This window comes from Geotrypetes seraphini, chromosome 11 (assembly GCF_902459505.1).
Source record: "Geotrypetes seraphini chromosome 11, aGeoSer1.1, whole genome shotgun sequence".
In the NCBI taxonomy this organism is placed as follows: domain Eukaryota; kingdom Metazoa; phylum Chordata; class Amphibia; order Gymnophiona; family Dermophiidae; genus Geotrypetes; species Geotrypetes seraphini.
In genome coordinates, this window is record NC_047094.1 from 66,816,539 (window position 1) to 66,839,247 (window position 22,709).

Sequence of the window (22,709 nt, forward strand, 5' to 3'; positions counted from 1 at the left end):
AACTTACCTCCTGTGGGAGCAGAACGACCTGGCAGAAAGACTCAGCCACCAGCTGGATCCCGATGAGTGGTGTCTCAACCCAGCGGCGATTAAGAAGATCTTCAGCACCTGGAGCACACCGAGCATCGACCTGTTTGCAACCGAACCGAACTCAAAATACTCGACCTTCTGCGCAAAGAGATCAACCCATCGCCATCTCAGCCCCGACGGTCTGTCTGTGAGTTTGAACACCCTAAGTCCTGCAGAAGATTCTTCAGGACAGAGCAACGGTGATCATGATTGCCCTGATCGGGCTCCTGCAACCATGGTTCCCGTTCTGGCAAGGGATAGCGGTTCACCCACCTCTCCCCGCTCCAGATCAGTGCAGTTCTCATTACCCCCTCCACCACCTGCGTTCCTTAGCCCTGACCGCATGGATGATGAGAGGATGAACCTACCACAAGACGTGGAGCACACTCTTATGGCAGCCAGAAGACCTTCAACCAGAAAACGCTATGGGTTGAAAGGGAGAAGGTTCCGCTACCAGTGCACAGACACGCAGCGAGACCCCTACAACTGCCCCATACCGGACATCCTGCAGTACATACTGAGCTTATCTCAGGGGGACCTAAAACCCACTTCCATCAAGGTCCACCTAAGTGCAATCACGGCATACCACGCTGGCCTAGACAGCAAACCAGTGTCGAGGCATCCAGTAATCACAAAATTTCATGAAGGGACTGTCCAATCTGCACCCACCGGTCAGACCACCACCGCCCGGATGGGACCTCAACTTGGTGCCGCATCATCTCACCTCGACCCCTTCAAACCTTTGGGGGAGGCAGATCCCGTATTCCTGGCTGGGAAAACCCTGATCATCGTGTCTACCGACACACTCCCTCATGAGAACAGGGTGGTACCCAGTACCCATCCCCGATTCTTGCCGAAGGCGGCTTCAACGGGCCTCCCGGCACTCTACATCTCCCCACAGGGAGGCACACTGCCACCTCAGCAACACCTCCTGGACTGTGTGCGGGCCCTGACTATGCAGCAGATTAGACAAGCCTCAATTGTTCGTCTCCTACGACCAAAACAGACCGGGACTTCCGGCCACCAAATGCAGGCGCGCGCGCTGGATATAAGAGTGCATCCCCTTCACCTATAGAAAAGCGCAGCATCAACCGCAGGTGGGAGCCAACGCCCACCAGCGCAGAACCATAGCCAACACAACGGCACATCTGCACCACACACCAATAGGGGACATCTGCGATGCAGCCACATGGTCCTCCATACACACCTTCACCAAGCACAGGTTCCCTCCCAGGAGGGACAGCAACCACTAGCACAGCCTTGACAAACACTGATCAAGTAGGGTGTTATAAATATCGACAAACACTGTTCAAATAGGGTGTTATAGATATTGATTAAGTAGGTCTTCCAGCACTCCTTCTAGACTGAATGTGTAATAGGCAAGTATGAATTCTCACATGCAAGTACGATTTGTCACTGTTGACCAGTTGGTTTCTCACTGTTCATTGATTGTCATTGACCAATTTCACTGTTCTGTGAGTTAAGTAGGTCTTCCAGCAATCCTGTCTAGTCTGAAGGTGGAATAGGCAAGTATGAATTCTCATATGCAAGTACGAATTGTCACTATTGACCAGTTATGAATTGTCACCGTTGACCAGTTGGTTTTCTCACTGTTCATTCATTGTCATTGACCAGTTTTCGCCGTTCTGTGAGTTAAGTAGGTCTTCCAGCACTCCTGTCTAGTCTGAATGTGGAATAGGCAAGTATGAATTCTCATATGCAAGTACGAATTGTCACTGTTGACCAGTTAAGAATTGTCACTGTTGACCAGTTGGTTTTCTCACTGTTCATTGATTGTCATTGACCAGTTTCACTGTTCTGTGAGTTAAGTAGGTCTTCCAGCACTCCTGTCTAGACTGAATGTGGAATAGGCAAGTATGAATTCTCACATGCAAGTACGAATTGTCACTTTGGACCAGTTGGTCTCTCACTGTTCATTGATTGTCATTGACCAGTTCACTGTTCTGTGAATATTATTGCTCAGTTAACACAGCACTTTATCTAAAACCTTGTTTCCACAACCTTACCTGCTTTGCCTGATTACCCTGCCCGGCTCGGCCTCCACAGCCAGGCGAGGGATGCACAAAGCGCTAAGGCACAGGTCCAGTCGGTACATCCCTCGGCTAGGGAGTCACCCATATGTGGCTGACTCATCCTGCTTGTCCTAGGAGAAAGTGTAGTTACTTACCTGTAACGTAGGTTCTCCGTGGACAGCAGGATAGTCAGCCACACAACCCACCCGCCTCCCCATACGGCCGACCCGGCCACAGCTAGGAACATCCTGGGGATTAGGGGGAAGCAGGGGGAAATGGGTAGGGCTCAGGCATGCCCAGTGGGGCCCGGGCACTGCACATGCTCAGAGAAAAAAAAAAAAAAAATCTCTCTGAGCTATTGGAGAGCTTATCCGCAAATTGGGAGGTGTTGGGACAACACCCATATGTGGCTAACTATCCTGCTGTCCACGGAGAACCTACGTTACAGGTAAGTAACTATACTTTTTGTTATAAGCTGCAGATAACTGTCTCCCTGAAGTTTATTAGGTTGTGCAGCTGTTATAACTTTACTGAGGGCAGGAAGTAAGTTGGGGAGAATCCACGTTCCATATAGGTGGGTTAGTGGGGCCATTCGTGGCGTTCTGTTTTACAGAACCTTTAATAGTGGATTCGCTTGCTCCTGTTCCCCTCCCCCCAATCAGATAAGTTAAACTGATTGAGGCACAAGCCTGGAACATTGCAGGGCTTGAGTAGAACGCTGCTAGGACGGCTAGTCAGACTGCTGTGTGACTAGTCAAGGTGAAAACAGCAGCATATTGGACTCATATTTTATGGACTATTAGTCAACAGTGTTTTTGGACTGTGATTCTTTTCTTTTGTTTTTTCTGCTTACCTGAAGTAAGGTGGCAGCTGTGCTCTGCTGTTCATACTCTGCTATAATTTTGATTTATGGACTAAGAGTTGTATTTTGGGAGTCAGGACTGCCCGGAGGCAGACTCCCCTTTTCAGGACACAATAAAGTGTTTTTGTGTTTGAACCCTGAACTGACTATTGTGCCAAGTTTGTTCCATATTTGTTCCAGTGAGATCCAGCAGGACTTCCTACTTGGAGGAAGCACGTCGCAGAGCGAAAGGCGTTGTAGTGAGCATTGTACTGATGTCCTGAAGACCAGGTATCGGCAGTGCTACAATACCTGTCTCTAGGACAATAGCCTAGTAAAGCAGCACACAGGTATCTTAAGTAGCCTGGTGAGTGGGCTGGTGAACCATACAGAGGAGGAACCAGGCCTATAATCCAACCACTACATTTATGGTAGAAAATGTGAGCCTACTAAAACCCTATTATACTGCCATATAGGTGCCATCTAGCTACTGGGCTACTGGGGTGGTAGACAGGTGGGTGTAGTAGGTTTTGGGAGCGTTTTGGAGGGCTTATCAGAAATCATAAGGGGGTTATGGTAAGATGTACATCTGGCACTCTTTATGAGAATTTCAAGGCAGTGCTCTCTAAGATGCCCCACTGCCCTGTTGGCATGTTTGGGTGGTCAGTCCATTGCAATGTTGGCCCCTCCCATATCCAAATGGTCTGGATTTAGATGTTTTACTGTTAACGTTGTACTGCTAATGTTAACGTTTAAAATAAAATCCCTCCATATTCCCACTTTCTTAACAGGCTGATTATTCCTTACAGTTCCATCAGAACATTAAGATCAAATACCCAAAATCTATTACATATCCCCTCAGTCAGACATCTCTTTTATGACACTACCCGGAAACGTATTTTTTCAGTAAGTGTGCCTGAACACTGGAATTCTTTGCCTGCCCACATAAGAGAAGAGAAAAATATTGATAAATTTAAAACAAATTTAAAAAACATTTATGTTTAAGGACGCATATAACTTGTGACCTTCCATCTGATCATCTCAATGACTTCCCGCCACTTAAACATAATTAAGGAAGAGCATAGCTTCCCTTCCCTTTAGTACTACCCTTCTCCTCTTTTCTAGAAATGATTGTAGTTCCACCCTCCTTTCCCCATGTTCCAATTCATCTAGCAATGATATGCTAATAGTATGTTAATAGTTTTGAATGATATTGCAATTCTTCCAGTTTTTTGTAATCATTTGTATAGCAGTCATTTCAAGAAGTAATCTATTCTTAGCTACAGAAATTGGAGACTTGGGTTGTAATATAGTTCCAAAGAGCACTATATCGTATGACATAGGAATGGAAGTATCTAATATCCTATTAATTGAAACCCATATCAACTTCCAGAAGACTAATATTAAGGGGCAAAAGTACAACATGTGATCCAGCGTCCCTATATCAAGATGACAGTGCCAGCATCTATTAGACTTTGAACGATCTGATTTTTACAAACGAACAGGGGTCCAAAAAATTCTATGTAACAGAAAAAAAACAAGTCTGTCTCATAGATGCTGACGCTGTACATCTCATCCTCCAAGTCCAAATTTGTGGCTGAATCACAGCTTTTGGTGGGAATCCCTGTGCTTGTGTTATCGATACGAATGTATGAATGCGGAACTAAAGGGTTATGGTAAAAACTTCAATGACATTTGGGGCCCATTAGCAAATTTTGTATCCACCAATTAATAGTCAAAGTCTTCTATATTATTGAGTTTTACACACATCCAGGTTGGGGGGGAGGGGGAGAAAAGATGTCTATATTATTATTTGTTAGTAATAAGTGCTGTTATTTGGTGCCAATTGTTGTATTTCTGTATGCACTTTGTGTATGTTTTAAAATGAATAAAGATTTATACAGGAATAGTTTTGAATGATATTATTATTAGTTTTAAACTTTATTTTTAATGTAGTTTACATCACTTTGACAATATTAAGGCAGTATATCAAATTTTTAATAAATTTGAGAAACATGTTTTGAACTTGGATGTTTTTGTGGTTGAAAATGGTGAACAAATTTAGGCGTCCTTAGGCTGGACGTCCTAACGTCCAAGATATCCAAATAGATCATTTTAAAAAATTAGACATTTAGCGGTTTAAAAAATAGACATTCCTCACCATGACTTTTGGACGTCTTACAGGAAACGTCCAAACTCAGACTTAGGGCTCCTTTTACGAAGGTGTGTTAGGTCCTTAACGCGCAGAATAGCGTGCACTAAAATGCCATGTGCACTAGCCACTACCGCCTCCTCTTGAGCAGGTGATAGTTTTTCGGGTAACATGCGCTATAGCGCACGCTAATCTGGTGCGTGTGCTAAAAACGCTAGCTTACCTTCGTAAAAGGAGCCTTTAGACGTCCTATCGAAAATGCCCTATATGACCTGGATCAAGAGTCTGAAGATCAAGAGTCTGAAGATATTATGATCACCAAAGAATATCAAGCAAACCCCATAAAGCTTTCAGTAAAAATGCAGCAATTTAATAGACTTTCAACACTCTAGGAGCTTAGTATACAAAACCCACTAACAAAACCTCTGTGTTCATGCAAGTTGGTAGAACAGGATCTGCTGACATACAACCTGTACTAAATACATCAGAAAAAGATGTCCAAGTTCTGGCTATGCCCAGCATGATATGATATATAATATGATACATATGTTTAAATACTTGAAATGTATTACTGTAGAACCAAATCTTTTCCAGATAAGGGAAACTGGTAAATCTAGAGGCCATAAATTGAGGTTGAAGGGTGGTAGACTTAGTATTAATGCTGAATGATGAACTGCGGATCTTAAAAGAAATTGATTTAGAACTAGTCCAGAAAGATCCTCCAACCATCGATTGTAGGTCGCCCTCTTCACTTGGTTCCTTCGATCTTACCAAACATGATGTCCTTCTCCAGTGATCTCTCTCTTCTGATGGTGTGATCGAAATAAGACAGTCGTAATATCATCATTTGGGCTTCAAGTGACATAGCCTATTTGATATCTTCCAGAATTGATTTGTTAGTTCTTCTGTCAGTCCACCACGATATGCCTAAAATCCTTCTCCTGCACCAAAGCTCAAATGAGTCAATTTTCTTTCTGCCTTGTTTCCGTAAATGTCCAGCTTTCGCTTCTATAACTGACCACTGAGAAAATAAGTATGTGGACAAGTCTGATCTTCATTTGGAACATTAATGTTAGGAATTCTTTTTTATGAAGAGGGTGGTCAATGCCTGGAATGCCCTCCTGAGGGAGGTGGTGGAGAAGAAAATGGTGTAAGAATTTTTTTAAAAAAGCATGGAATAAGCACAGAGGCTCTAATTAGAAAATTAATGGTATAAATTGAAGAATTAAGGCTGGTAAGGGCAGACATACACGATCTGTGTCCCGTAAATGGCAATTCAGTTTAGGATGGGCTGGGGAAGGCTACAGCAATTTGAAATATGAGGACAGTGGTGGGCAAACTGTTACAGTCTGTATCTCGCAAACGAGATGGTTTGGATAGGCTGGTATGAGCTTCAATGGCAACTCTAATAGTTGGCATCTATGGACAGTACCGGGTGGATTTCTATGGTCTATGACCCAGAAATAACAAAGAAAAAAGACAATTTAATTAAATCATGAATTATAATGCATGTAACTATAGGGCAGACTGGATGGACTGTTCAGGTCTGTATCTGCTGTCAATTACTATGTTACTATGTTTAAGGCCTGGAATTCCTCCTGTTTTAGCTGCATTTCTACTCCTGTAGGGTCCCCCCTATGGACTTGCTACTCAGTTGCTTTGCCTCCTCAACTTTCTGTTCAAGGGCTTTTCTGAGCTCCCCTTTCTCTTCCATATGCTGCAACAGGCTCTCATTCTCTCTCATTCTTCCCTCTTGACCTTGCAACTGGTCCTTAACCTCTACCAGTTGTCTTTGGAGGTTCTCATTTTCCTTTCTTAATTGAATTGTACACTGTGCCGATAGCACCTGATCTTCTTCCAGATCTTTAATGTAATAGGCAGCCTTCTCTAATTCATGGGCTCGATCTTGAGGTGGGTACTGAACCTGTAATAGTTGATCTTCAGGGGGTTCTGTCTCCTCCTCTGGCTGAGACAACATGGCAGACACCCAATCCAGGTCTCCAGTCCTCTCTAGATCACAAGAGCTGACTTTCTTCCACCCCTTGGGCTACCCCTGAGACAGGCACTTAACCTCTAAAGGTCCCCTTTTCCTTCTTGGGGTTTCTGGGCTCAGGTTGCAACTCTTGCGTCCTGCCCAAGAATCCCTCTCTTTTAGAGTGTAACGATTGTCTGGCTTCTGACATCCTGCTTTTATCAGGGCACTTAACCTCTTGGAGTCCCTTGATTTTTAACCAGTCTCTTGACTTGCTCTTTGGAGACTCACTCCACTTTCCTCCTTGTCAGTCACTCTCTGCAACTGTTTCCATGACCCCCCATTTTGGTCTTTTTCAGTCCCTTAACTGTGCCCCACTCTTGTCTGCTATGTATTCAGGAACTGGCCTTGTATTAGGAACCCAGCTCTTGCTTTAGTCTGGAGTCTGTATCAGCTATTTTTGTTTGTAGGAAGCTGTGTTTATTTCATTCTCCTAGGACAAGCAGGATGAGTCAGCCACATATGGGTGTTGTCCCAACAGCTCCCAATTTGCGGATAAGCTCTCCAATAGCTCAGAGAGATTTTTTTTTTTCTCTCTCTCTCTCTCTGAGCACGTGCAGTGCCCGGGCCCTACCCATTTCCCCCTGCTTCCCCCTAATCCCCAGTCTTTAGTTTCCGCCCGTTTCCATCGGTTGATTTTTCTACAGCTCTCCATTACAACTTTTCTACTCATCACCTTGAAGATGTCTGAATCATCTAAAGAAATGACTGAGATGCAGGAGAAGGATGAATGCACTGGATCCTCATGAACTGTGCGCCCACTGATTGGATCCGGCGCACGAGGTTTCCGTGTTTCTTGCATTGTGAGCACATGTCTCCACGTGCACGCAAGCTAAGGAAGAGGGCACTGAGAGACTTCATGAAGAGAAGTGAGGCCTGAGAATCTTCCTCCAGCAGCCATCCTCATCGGAATGCAGCAGCAGGGGATCCACAAGCTAAAGCGGCAAGGAGCCTCCAGGATGCCCTGGCTCAGCTAATCCCCCCACCTGCACTCGGCCCGGCAGAGAAATCTCTCCCGGAGTCCCTGCATGCTGCCGCGTAAAGTCAGCTTCTGCAGACAGCAGATCGGAGTTTTCGCCCTCCAGAATGAGCGATCTCCCCCAGAGTCCCTGCATGCTGCCGAGTATAGCCAGCCTCTGCAGGCAGCCGATCGGGGTTCCCCCTCCAGCCCCAAAGGTAAGTCCTATCTGCTTGTTTTTGGGAAAACCTCTGATAATCTTTTGCAGCCCCAAGGGCTCTGCCCCACCCTCCTCCCAATCTGAACTTAAGGAGAAAGAAACTCCCATGCTTCTTTCCCTCGGGGGGTCCTGCAGACCTCTCCCACCGGCAGGAGACATGCTGCCCCAGAGTTCAGCTTGTAATGTGCAATCTCCCCACATTCTGAAAAAAATAAATAAATAAATAAACTCGATGCTTCTTTCCCTCTTGGGGTCCTGCAGAGTCTGCAGTTCAGACCTCTCCCCCCTCCCCCCCTCATGTCAGGAACGAGGAGTCTGTCTTTCACATTAGCTTTTCACATTTAGCTCAACCTCGGAGCTCAGACTGGGCGGGGTCTCAGCAACCAGCCATGATGGAAACCGCTAGCAACCAATTGCAACACAGGTTTTTCCTTCCTCCCAGTCCCGGGGAACTCTTCACAAAGTATGGTGCTGATGTCATCAGTGATGTGGCATGTCAGACCACGCCTCCCCAAAAGTGGGGATTTGAAACTGCTCAGCCTAAAGAGCTGTTCACTGCACTTTTCCACAGCTTACAGCCAGCAGGAGGGACTCTGCTACTATTTATGATTTCTATAGCACTGAAAGGCATATGCAGCGCTGTATAGTTTAATATACAATAGGCAGTACAGCAGGAGAAGCCCACATAGGAGGCATCATCACTCCTCTTTCTCTGCCTCCAGGCACAGTGGGAAACGCAGCCAGGAGCACTGGCACAGATGAAGGGGTGCATCCTGCCCCCTCTCTGCAGGTTCACCCCCCTCTCAAGAAGGACAAAGAATGTCGGCGGGGTACATGGAGCCACCCAACCAGTCAAGTGGAGCAGCACATGAACCTGCGAACCACCAAGGGTGGGACCAGCAGCAACAGTTAATCCTCCTGCTGACCCAACTCCTCTCTCAGCGGGCAACATTCCTCCCATTGCCCCCCCTTTAGAGGGAGCCACGCACAACAACATGGCACGTTCCAGCGGCATGCCATGCACCCAAGCAATGGAGGAACAAGCAACATACCAGCCTCCAGCCATGCCCCGAGTCACCACCCACAAAAATAAATAAATAAATAAATAACTATATAAAAAAAAAAACAAATCCAAAAAAACCCACAAACGAGGACTTACCCCAAGTTCCTCCAGAAACTCACAGCCTTTCTCAAGATCCACATGGGTGGACCACCAGTACCCAACACAGATTACTACAATGCCTGAACTACTTCAGGCAGGCGGTGGCGATTCCAGTCCAGAAGAACCTCCTGGACTGCAGAGACAAGATTTGGAAGACTCCCTCTTCAGGGCAACCAACATCAAGGAGACTGGGACTGAAGTACCAGATCTTTCCGGCCCGGGGATTCGACAACCCGCAGCAGCCATACATGGACATTGCGGTAGCCTTGGCGCTTAAGAGAAACAGGGTAGCACGACCCCCCCCCTCCAACGCCCAGTCATGGAAGGACCTGAAAAACCCTGTATTCCACGGGGAAAAAGACCTTCGAGGGCGCAATGCTGAGCGCACAAATTGCTGTGCTCCAGTTCCAGATGCGGCTTTATCAGGAGGCCATTGAGAGAAAATAAATAAATAAAATAAAACAGGGACTCCAGCTCACCACCGAGCCAGTCCACACTGGCAGCAGTTTGTGCCCCAGCGCTCGCAACAGTAACATAACTGCTACGCAAACAAGCACCGCCCGAGGGGCAGGGGCATCCAAGGGCAGCCCTCTCCCCAAAACAAAAACAGAACCTTGACCACCCTCCAGCCAGCAGGATCAGATTGTCTGCGAAGGCTTGGCCCAGTATCACCATCGACCAGTGGGCCCTCAGCATCATCAAGCAGGGATTCCAAATTCGTCTCCACTCCCGCCCCCAGAGTGGGCAGGGCATTCTCCATCTGACAACCCAATTTTCCTGCAGCAAGGAGAGGACCTGCTTCGGCAGAATCAATAGAGGTGGTGCCGAACAGAGGAGATCACCAAGGGGTTTTTACTCCAGGAACCCCTGCATCCCCATGGACAAGGACAACGCTCGATCCTGGATCTCTGCAAGCTCAACAGGTGCATACACAAGGAACGATTCCAGATGCACTCTCTGGGTACAGTCTTGGCCCTGTTACAGCTCGAGTTTTGGCTAGTATCCCTGAACTTACATGATGCATACACTCACGTGCCCATGCACCCAGCCCACAGGAGGCATCGTCGCTTCTAAAGCCAAGACAGACACCTCCAGTACAAGGTCCTACCCCTTGGACTCTCAACGGCTCCAAGAGTGTTCACAAAGTGCGTGGCAGTGGCACATCCTCGCCTTCAAGGGGTGTGCGTCCTATCTTATCTCGACAGCTGGCAGCCCCGACAACCACCATAACCCTCCTCCAAGAACTGGGGTTCCTCATCAACTACAAGAAATCCCACCTGATACCCACTCAGGGGATATCGTTCATCGGGGCAGTCATCGACACCACACAGACCAAGGCAGTCCTACTGGACTACCAGATCGACGCCATGACATCCCTGGCCCAGTGCATCCCTGCCAGCAGCTCATCGTCAGCACGCTCCCTCCTGTGTCACGGCTGCGGTCATTGTTGTCCAGCACACCAGACTACACATGAGATCCCTGAAAGGGCACCTCAGACGTCATTGGGACCAGTATACCCAACCTCTGACCACCCAGATACCCATTCGCCAGCCCATACACAAGACGCTTCACTGGTGAACGGCCCGAGATAACTTAGCGAAAGGGAAACCAGACCACCACCTCACCAGCTGGTGGCCACCATGGATGCCTCCGAACATGGAGGGGGGACACACGTTCTCCATCTTCGCACAGGGGACATATGGTCGGCCCAGGCATCTTCACTCCATATCTACCTACTGGAGCTCAGGGCCATAGGGAATGCCTCGAAACCTTCAAACAATGGGTGACAGGCAGAGCAGTCCTCACCCAAACAGAAAACCAGGTGGCCTTGTACTACATCAAAAAGCAGGGAGGGACAGGTCAGCCTCGCTATGCAAGGAAGCTTGCCGCACGTGGGAGTTCACCAACTCCATTCAATGCCCCATCCAGGCAACTTACCTCCCGGGCGAGCAGAACGTCCTGGCAGAAAGCCTCAGCCACCAGCTGGATCCCTATTTGTGGTGTTTCAACTCAGCGGCAACATAAGAACATAAGAACATAAGAACTGCCATCACCGGATCAGACCTTCGGTCCATCAAGTCCGGCGATCCGCACACGCGGAGGCCCCGCCAGGTGTACACCTGGCGTAATTTATAGTCCACCATATCTTTATATGCCTCTCTTAAGGAGATATGCATCTAGTTTGCTCTTGAAGCCTAGGACGGTCGATTCCGCAATAATCTCCTCTGGGAGGGCATTCCAGGTGTCAACCACTCTCTGAGTGAAGCAGAACTTCCTGATATTAGTCCTGAACCTGTCCCCCCTCAGCTTCATTCCATGTCCTCTAGTCCGTGTCAAATTGGACAGTGTAAATAATCTTCTCTGCTCTATTTTGTCGATTCCTTTCAGTATTTTGAAGGTCTCGATCATATCCCCACGCATTCTCCTTTTCTCAAGGGAGAACAATCCCAGTGTTATAAGTCTATCCTCATATTCCAGTCTCTCCATACCCTTCACCAGTTTTGTTGCTCGTCTCTGCACCCTCTCCAGCAGTTTTATATCCTTCTTTAGGTAGGGAGACCAATGTTGGACGCAGTATTCCAAGTGTGGTCTGACCATTGCCCTATAAAGCGGCATTATAACTTTCTCCGATCTACTCGAGATTCCTTTCTTTATCATGCCCAAGATTTTCAGCACCTGGGGCACACCGAGCATCGACCCGTTTGCAACCGAAATGAACTCAAAATACTCAACCTTCTGCTCAAAGAGATCAACCCATCGCCGTCTCAGCCCCGACGGTCTGTCTGTGAGTTGGAACCACAGACTCTTATACGCCTACCCGCTATACCCTAAGTCCTGCAGAAGATCCTTTAGGACAGAGCAACGGTGATCATGATTGCCCTGTGCGGGCCCCAGCAACCATGGTTCCCGTTCCGGCAAGGGATAGCGGTTCACCCACCTCTCCCCCTCCCGATCAGTGCAGTTCTCATAACACAACACAGGAGCCTTATCCTCCTCCATGACCTGCGTTCCTTAGCCCTGACCGCATGGATGATGAGAGGATGAACCTACCACAAGATGTGGAGCACATTCTTATGGCAGCCAGAAGACCTTCAACCAGAAAATGCTATGGGTTGAAATGGAGAAGGTTCCGCTACCGGTGCACAGACACGCAGCGAGTCCCCTACAACTGCCCCATCACGGACATCCTGCAGTACATAATAATAATAAAAAATAATAATAACAGCTTATATACCGCAATACCGTGAAGTTCTATGCGGTTTACAAAAGATTAAGCAAAGGTACAAATTGACTGACTTCAAGAGGGGAAGAAGAAAGAGAAGTAATTAGACAGGAGCATATCTCAGTGGGACCTAAAACCCACTTCCATCAAGGTCCACCTAAGTGCAATTGCGGCATACCACACTGGCCTAGACAATAAACCAGTGGCGAGGCATCCAGTAATCACAAAATTTCATGAAGGGACTGTCCAATCTGCACCCACCGGTCAGACCACCACCGCCCGGATGGGACCTCAACTTGGTGCCGCATCAGCTCACCTCGACCCCTTCAAACCTTTGGAGGAGGCAGATCCCGTATTCCTGGCTGGGAAAACCCTGACCTCCATCGCGTAAGCCAGATGTATTGGCGAGATCCAGGCCCTGGTCCATCACCCCCCGACACACTCCTCCATGAGAACAGGGTGGTACCCAGAACCCACCCCTGATTCTTGCCGAAGATGGCTTCAGCGTGCCTCCCAGCACTCTATATCCCCCCACAGGGAGGCACACAGCCACTTCAGCGACACCTCCTGGACTGTGTGCGGGCCCTGACTATGCAACAGACCAGACAAGCCTCAATTGTTCGTCTCCTACGACCAAAACAGAACAGGACTGCCGGCCACTAAACGCAGGCTCTCGCGCTGGATATCCAAGTGCATCCCCTTCACCTATAGAAGAGCGCAGCGTCAACCGCAGGTGGGAGCCCACGCCCACCAGCGTAGAGCCATAGCCACCACAACGGCTCATCTGCATCACACACCAATAGGGGACATCTGCGATGCAGCCACTTGGTCCTCCATGCATACCTTCACCAAGCACTACTGCCTCGACATAGCATTCCACGCTCCAAATGCATTCGGCCGAACAGTCTTGGAAGTGGCTCTTCCCTCCCGGGAGGGACAGCAACCACTAGCACAGCCTTGACAAACACTGATTAAGTAGGGGGTTATAGATATTGATTAAGTAGGTCTTCCAGCACTCCTGTCTAGACTGAATGTGGAATATGCAAGTATGAATTCTCACATGCAAGTACGAATTGTCACTGTTGACCAGTTGGTTTCTCACTGTTCATTGATTGTCATTGACCAGTTTCACTGTTCTATGAGTATTATTGCTCAGTTAACACAGCACTGTATCAAAAACCTTGTTTCCACAACTTCACCTGCTTCGCCTGGTTACCCTGCCCGGCTCGGCCTCCACAGCCAGGCGAGGGATGCACAGAGTGCTAAGGCGCAGGTCCAGTCGGTACATCCCTCAGCTAGGGAGTCACCCATATGTGGCTGACTCATCCTGCTTGTCCTAGGAGAAAGTGTAGTTTATTACCTGTAACGTAGGTTCTCCGTGAACAGCAGGATAGTCAGCCACACAACCTACCCGCCTCCCAATACGACCGACCCGGCCACAGCTAGGAACATCCTGGGGATTAGGAGGAAGCAGGGGGAAATGGGTAGGGCTTGGGCATGCCCAGTGGGCACTGCACGTGTTCAGAGAGAGAAAGAAAAAAAAAATCTTTCTGAGCTATTGGAGAGCCATATGTGGCTGACTATCCTTCTGTCCACGGAGAACCTACGTTATAGGTAAGTAACTACACTTTCATGCTGCCCACGGACCGAAGAGTGCAAGACTAGCACTGAAAACAAAAAGTGCAGGATTCTGAAGGGGTGGGGGGTGTTTGATATTCTGTAGAGGATCCACAGACCGCCACAGAGGTCTCGGAGGGCTGCCATTGGCTCACAGTCCTTGCAATGAAGACCACTGCTCTAGAGTTTACAGCAGTTTAGTAAAAGGACCCTTCAGAAGTTAAGAAATAAATCTTGTTATGTAATTATGGACCATCTGATCTTATGAAACAATTGCAGAGTTTAATACTGTATAGAATACATATGCTAAGGCCCTTAATTTAGAAACATCTTCATGTGCATACACATGCAAATTATGATCTCATATAGCTGCTATTTACACTTGGAGATCTACACCACAGAAATTTAAAAGGGTGTGGTGGAGAGGTGGGGACACTTGATGAAGTTACATGGAAATACCTTTAAAACAAACAGGAGGAAATTTTTTTCTCTGAACGAATAGTTAAGCTCTGGAGCCCATTGCCAGAGGATATGGTAACATCAGTTAGCATAGCTGGGTTTAAAAAAGGTTTGGACAAGTTCATAGTCTGTTATTGAGACAGACATGGGGGAAGCCAATGTTTGCCCTGGATTAGTAGCATGGAATGTTGCTATTTGGATTTCAGTCAGGTATCTGTGACCTGGATTGGCCACTATTGAAAACAGGATACTGGGCTAGATGAACCATTGGTCTGACCCAGTATAGCTGTTCTTATGTTTTTAGGTGGTTTACATAGGACACAAATCTACACATCTATTTCCCATTTTACAAGTGGAATACAAGTGAATAGGAAAAAAAAAATCCCCACTGGATTTGCACCAGCTCAACACATGCACACATTGCTATAAAATGCTCATTATGGCCACTGTACAAGTTTCAACAAGGAACTAAAGATAGTCTTTCTCCTTAATCTCCCATTTTTTTATTTCCACATTCAAAGCGAAACAAAATTAAAATTGCAGCCTTACACTTAATTGGCAATATGATTTGTAAAATGGAGCAGCTACAAGTGGAAGTGGCACAAATAGCATGTGGAAGCTGTCAGGATGGTTCTGTTCGTTTTATACACACGTATGTTTCTAAAATGGTTTTCCCCGCTGCACATGCCAACAAATACATGTTTAGAAAAGGCTTTCCCGACACAGAGCCTTTTGTAAAAGCCCTGCTAGAACTAAGTGCATCCCAATGTGAACATCTCCATTCCAGTCTTCATGCTTTATCCAAAATTGGGAGCTAAATATACCATGTCTCTCTGAATTCATGACTGCATTGACACTGCTTATAAGGGAAGAATCTCAGAGTTACTGCAGCCCTGTTCTGCTCAGGAAACTGAAACTACTGGTATTATTCCCTATAGAGAGACAGACCAGGAAACAAAGCTTGAAAAATACAAAACTGCTGGTTTTAGTTACTAAATACCAATTTCCTCGTACTGAGAATCCCATGAATTTGGAATTGTGACAAGAAAAAACTACCTCTGTTTTTCAGGAAACACATATCAAAAGCACTTATAATGATACTCACTTGAGTCTCCTGTCCCTTCTCTTTCCTGAGGATGTCTCTTTCAGTTCAAGGCAGCATAATCCCAGGGATGGTGGTTACAAAGGCAAAGATGGAAAAGTTCATAAGATTTCCATGATGGACACAGAATTGTGAGTTTCCTAATGAAATGAATGGAATTTTTCTTCCTCGGTCTTCTACTGCAGAAAATCCAGGGAGCACACAACAACTATAACCAAAGATTTACTGTGCAATGCCAGTGACTGTCACACCCACAGAGACTGTCCAATGCCAGTGCCAGCCCCACCCAGAGATCCTGTATATTGGCAGTCAGTAGTCCAATCACAGTTACTGTATAGTGCCAATCACAGACAGTTTGAATAATGTGGTTTAAAAAGGAAGCAAAAAAATGCAAGAAAAGTAAATGAGGAAGAGCTGGACAAGGAAAGGAAAAGGCAAAGCATTGCAAGCAGGGCAGGATTAAGGCATAGACATTTTAGGCACATGCTGGGTCGGGTAAAACAAGGGTTCTGCAGACCCCACAGATCTCACAGTTCTTTTTTCCTTCTTAATGCCACTGTTTTGACTGCCTCGGAAGTCTATCTTGCCGACATCTCAACGTTATGCTTCATCTTCTGGTGTGTCCTGCTCCTACAGAACAAGAACATTGCATCACAGGGGACGTGACCTAGCAGAAAAATGTTGCATCGTAGGGGGTGGGACCCTGCTGAGTCTGATAACAGCATGCAACTGATAGCAGGTGTCAGGGATAGATTAGGCACATGCTTAGGGCAATAGATTTTGCAAATCCCAGAGCAACAATTCTTTTTCATTCTTTTAATCAAACATCTCTTATATTATTCATACACCTTCTTGCATATGTGTAAAGTATTCAGAACACTATAGCTCTTTCTGCTATTTCTTATTCAAAAACAAGACAGCACCATATTCAATCATTGCACTTAATGTAAACATTTTTTTAGGAGAAGAGAATAAAGTGTACTTATCTTGCTTAGGGCATCAGCGAAAAAGGGGCACCAGATGTCGAAAACAGATAATGTGCAAGAAACAAGTGAAAAAGGCACCAGAAGGGCACCACCAGCTCCAGTGTGCAAGAATATGTCTACCAGAAATAGAAGTGCACAATAGGTCATGAGAGCACCTTGCACAAAATTGTTTAAGGTAGGAGGCTCCCCCGATGTCAGTGGAACAAAATGTCCAAGGGTGTACTCGTGATTGGCCACAGCTATGAAATAGTTTACCAGGCAAACTGCAGTTGTAAAAAAAAAAAAAAAAAGTAATATTTGAAAGAAACTAAAGCTCAACCTTTTTGCACTTATATTTGATGATATGTGATCACAAAAAGGACCTGGTCAGGAAAAACTAGGTGGAAATACCTATACCCATCGTATAATTTCTTCTGCTAGAAACTCCTCAACCCTGAGATGTCCTGTCTTTCTGTCTTTCCAAATTAGATTGTAAGCTCTTCTGAGCAAAGACAGTCTATTAAATGTACAGTGCTGTGTACACCTTTTAGAGCTATATCTATATATATAAAATCGGAGGAATGTATGTGTGTGTGTATGTGTGTATGTGCTGCGATCACGCAAAAACGGCTTGACCGATTTGAACGAAACTTGGTATGCTGATCCCTCACTACCTGGGGTGATATGTTCTGGGGGTCTCGCGGCCCACCTGCACACGTGGGCGGAGCTACAAACAGAAAATCAGATTTCACCCATTCATGTCAATGGAAAAAATGTAAAAAGCTGCCAATGCAAAAACGGCTTGCCCGATTTGAACGAAACTTGGTATGCTGAACCCTCACTACCTGGGGTGATATGTTCTGTGGGTCTCGCGGCCCACCTGCACACGTGGGCGGAGCTACAAACAGAAAATCTGATTTCACCCATTCAAGTCAATGGAAAAAATGTAAAAAGCTGTGGGACCGATTTGAATGAAACTTGGTATGCAGATCCCTCACTACCTGGGGTGATATGTTCTGGGGGGTCTCACGGCCCACCTGCACACGTGGGCGGAGCTACAAACAGAAAATCATATTTCACCCATTCAAGTCAATGGAAAAAATGTAAAAAGCTGTGGGACCGATTTGAACGCAAATTGGTATGCAGATCCCTCACTACCTGGGGTGATATGTTCTGGGGTTCTCGCGGCCCACCTGCACATGTGGGCGGAGCTACAAACAGAAAATCAGATTTCACCCATTCAAGTCAATGGAAAAAATGTAAAAAGCTGTGGGACCGATTTGAACGAAACTTGATATGCAGATCCCTCACTACCTGGGGTGATATGTTCTGGGGGTCTCGCGGCCCACCTGTACACATGGGCGGAGCTACAAACAGAAAATCATATTTCACCCATTCATGTCAATGGAAGAAATGTAAAAAGCTGTGGGATCTCCAGTTATTTTACTTAGCAACCTTGACCCACCAAAACTTTGCAATGGCACAAGGCTTTGTGTAAAGAGGTTACTGTCCAATGTAATTGAAGCGACTATCTTAACCGGAAAGGGACAAGGTGAAACCGTATTTATCCCGCGGATACCACTTATTCCAACAGATCTTCCTTTTCAGTTTAAGAGATTGCAAATTCCAGTGAGACTTGCATTCTCTATCACAATCAACAAATCACAAGGACAGACTATTACATACTGTGGAGTGGATTTAAGATCCCCCTGTTTTTCCCATGGACAACTCTATGTTGCTTGCTCAAGGGTGGGTTCACCCAAAAATGTATATGTTCTTGCTCCTGGAAGTGAAACTAAAAATGTTGTTTATAATCAAGTTTTGTGTTAGTTGTATTGTATTCATTTTGTCAAATATTTCACATTATTATTTGAATATTGTACTTTTTATAAAGCTGTAAAAAAATAATTTCTTTCACCACTATAAAGTATCTTTATTTGAATCCATTTACAGTGTTATTGCTATAATTAAATACCCGTGCAACGCCGGGGCATCAGCTAGTAACTAATAAATAGGAGGAGGAAGAAGAGGAGAGGTGAGGATGCAACTTCTAGATGGTAATAAACACAAAAGTTCCAGTATAGTATAAATAATGATTTTTATTTAAAATGATAACATACCAGTAACCTAATGTAGCCAAGTTTCACCAAACATCTGCATCAGGGGTGGGGTAAATTCATAACGTATGAAGCAGAACATTTATAAATTCATAACGTAGGAAACAGAACATTTACAAATATTTATTTACTCTTGTGTCAGACAATCTTGCTTTAAAGACTGCCTTTTGTATTTGCCACTCTGCAGAGTTTCACAAGTATATTATACAAGGGCCGTTCAAAAAAATATCAGACCTTTATTCATAAAATATACTCGTATTCAGATACAACAATCTTATACTAATCTCCTTCAAAGTAATCCCCTTGGGCTGCCACACACTTCTTCCAACAGTTCTGCCACTGTTGGAAGCAGTGCTGGAACGCCTCTTTTCAGAGTGCTCGCAACTGGTCCATCACATTCTGCATGATGTCTTCTCTTGACTGAAATCTAGTCCCTTTCAGGGGCATTTTCAGCTTGGGGAAAATCCAGAAGACACACGGAGCCATGTCAGGAGGGTAGGGAGCCTGAGGAATCACAGGTGTATTGTGTTTGCCCGAGAAACTCCATATCAAATGTGAAGAATGGGCAGGTGCGTTATCATGATGGAGCTGCTAATTGCCTGCATCTCACAGCGTTATGAAGGTGATGCAGAACCTCTTGGTAGTACCCCTTTGTGATGGTTGTGCTGTGTGGTGCGTATTCGTGATGAACCACGTCACTGGAGTCAAAGAAGACGGTCAGCATGACTTTGACATTGTTATGTACCTGCCTTGCTTTTTTAGGCCTCAGGAATGTTGAATGCTTTCATTGTGATGACATCAACTTGGCTTCAGGGTCATACCCATAAACCCAGGACTCATCATCAGTGATCACTGTGCTGAGGAAGTTGGGATCACTGTTCACAGTCTCCAGCATGTTCTGTGCGATCTCCAAATGGAGTTGCTTCTGCTTGATCGTTAGCAGCTTTGGCATGAACTTCGTTGAAATTCTCCTGAAGCCCAAATCCTCAGTCAAAATGGAATGAACAGATCCAATGCTGATGCTTGCCTCATCTGCAAGTTCTCTGATCATGATTCAACGATCCTGCATCACCAGGGTCCTCACTAGGTCAATGACGATCCCATTTCTGGATGTTGAGGATCTACCGGAATGTGCTTCACTCTCCACCGATGTGCGGCCATCTCTGAAGCGGCTTTACCACTCCTTTATCTGTGTGGTGCCCATTGCTTCATTCACGAAGGCCTGTTGAATCTTGTGGATCATTTCCACTTGGGAATCGCCAAACTTTACATAAAATTTAATGCAGTAGCATTGCTCAACTTTTTCTGTCATTTTGTCAAAAACAAAAATCCGACAGCGCTCACTTACACTTCCTCACTCATCGGCGGTCTGCCAGCGATTGACAGCTTTAGTAGGCAGGAAAAAAATTCAAGCATGCACATTGGGGTTGCCTAAATACGTGCACCAAACCACGCCTCCCTAGCTTTATTTGTTTACCCAAGAAAAATTTAGGTCTGATACTTTTTGAACAGCCCTCGTATGTTGAATATAAAATACTTAATTCAATGTGTATATTTGTGAACTTGCACTCAGATTTAGTGGCCAAATTTGGGCATAATCCTGAGATTCGCACGCAACTTAATTGGCTAACAAGTCTTTAATGAACAATATTCATTATTCCTAGGATAAGCAGCATAAAATCTGCTTTATTCCCTGGGATCTTGCCAGGTATTTGTGACCTGGGTTGGCCACTGTTGGAAACAGGATACTGGGCTTGATGGAACCTTTGGTCTGTCCCAGTATGGCAACTCTTATGTTCTTATGTAAGAATCAATTATCAACGTTAATTGACACCAATTAGGATTTCTTCATGCATCTAATTATGTGCTATTCTCTAACATAGGGTGCTTAGAAACCATAGCATGAAATTCAAAAGGGGGTATAGCCATGGAAGGGGCAAGGGCATGTTTGGGGCATTCCAAAAGTTTGTGTGGTTGTAACAGAATAATGGGTGCCAGCATTTACACTAGATTTCAGCAGAAGTAAATCTGGTCCCCAAGGTTAGGCAATGGGAGTCGGTGCTTACCACAATTTTATAGGGGGCATGCACTCTTTGTAGAGTCGTGCTTTAGTGCTGATCTTTTCCAGCACCCATTTTTGGGTGTCATTTATAGAATGCAGCATTGCATGGATAAACATTCACACCTGTTGTTGAGCAGGTAAACGTGTCCACTCCTGCATTCAAGGTATGGATTTCTACCTCATATACTAGTATTTTCTAAATACCCATATTTTTCGCTCTATAAGACGCACCTGGCCATAAGACGCACCCAGCTATAGAGAAGGAAAAGCCAAGAAAAAGAAATTCTGAACCAAATGATGTACCCTGTCCCACTGCCCTGCCCTGTACCCTGTACCCCCTCTGGTAATCTAGTGGTCAGGGCAGGGCAGGACAGGGCACAGGACAGGTCTAGAAGCAGGCCGGGACAGGGCAGGCAGGCCTAGTGGCAAGCAGGTAGGCTGGCTGGCAGACAGGCCCCCCCCCTGAGGCAGGCAGGCAGGGCCCCCCCCCAAGGCAGGCAGGCAGGACCTCCCAGGTACCTTTATCAGAGCGGTGCACATGGCAGGCGTGAGCTTTTCGTTCATCTGCCTGGTCCCGCGCCGCTCACTGAATGGCTGCCGTCAGTTCTCGCGGGACTAGTTAAGAAGATTTGAAGTGTATAGCTCATTTTTGAATGCAGATCCCCTGAGGAAGCTGTTGGCGAAACAGGGGTCCTGTTGGGATATCGTTCATTTTTTTATTTTTACATGTGGACTGATTACTCGCTGTGAAAAATTTCATGAGTATCTTACCAGTACCTGCCTCCTCTTCTGATATTAAGTCGGGTTGTGGAGACACTGTAAGGAAGATAAGTGTGCCTTACTTTTCTATTTTTACTCTATATCTAAAGCATTTGAAAGATTGCATTTATGAAGCCTTGAGAGTTATATTAATGTGCTTTAGAGTAATAATATTTTGTGGAGTTTTTCTGGACTGAGGATATGTTCTCTTCTTCAAATTTTTATTTGAAGCTTCATTGTCCTCAGTTTTGAATGTTTGAATTTACTCTGAGTGACACTGAGGTCCTTTTCTCCATTTTTTTTTTATTAATGCTAAGTCTCCCTTCCGTCTTTCATATATTGAATGTATCATTATATATTGGGATATTTTTGACATTCAACTTGGATAAACTTTCTTTTTTTCAAAAGTTTCAAAAGATCATAATTGAATTTATTTATTTAAAAACAGTTATTATCCTTCTAAAAACTAGGCAGCTTACAATAAAAAGCATCACCAACAGACATCCAGTATACAAAATTCAAAAGCCATCAGTTACCATCAATAAGGTTGCAGACAAAGTGTACAAGATGCAGGCTATGTTTATTACATCATATATAAATGCGGTTAATGTTAACACCCTTCAAACAAACCTAAGGACCCGACATGTTCCATGTTTCTGAAAACACGTCTTCTTCAGGAGTCCTAACAAATATAAATGAAGATGGCTAAGAATATACAATTACAAATAGGTGAAAGCATAAAAACTGGACATGTGATGTCATGATAAGCCAATAAAAACAAATGATCAGTAGAAAATTAACTCATAATCTAAATAATATAATAAACAATGAAGATATGTGATAAAGAACACCATGTGATATAGAAAGCATAAGAGAAGTGCATGACAAATATAAATACATAGACCTACTTGACGAACCAAGGTGCAAGAAGAGTGCAA

General features: G+C 45.3%; 1 protein-coding gene across 1 annotated transcript in view; it reads right to left on the reverse strand.

The window, feature by feature from the left end:
- LOC117368842 overlaps nucleotides 1–22,709 on the reverse strand; it is a 211,742-nt gene that overhangs the window by 118,600 nt on the left and 70,433 nt on the right. Inside the window, 2 exon segments of the mRNA XM_033962586.1 lie at nucleotides 6,746–7,061; nucleotides 19,561–19,648. Coding sequence (XP_033818477.1) covers nucleotides 6,746–7,061; nucleotides 19,561–19,648 — 404 coding nt within the window.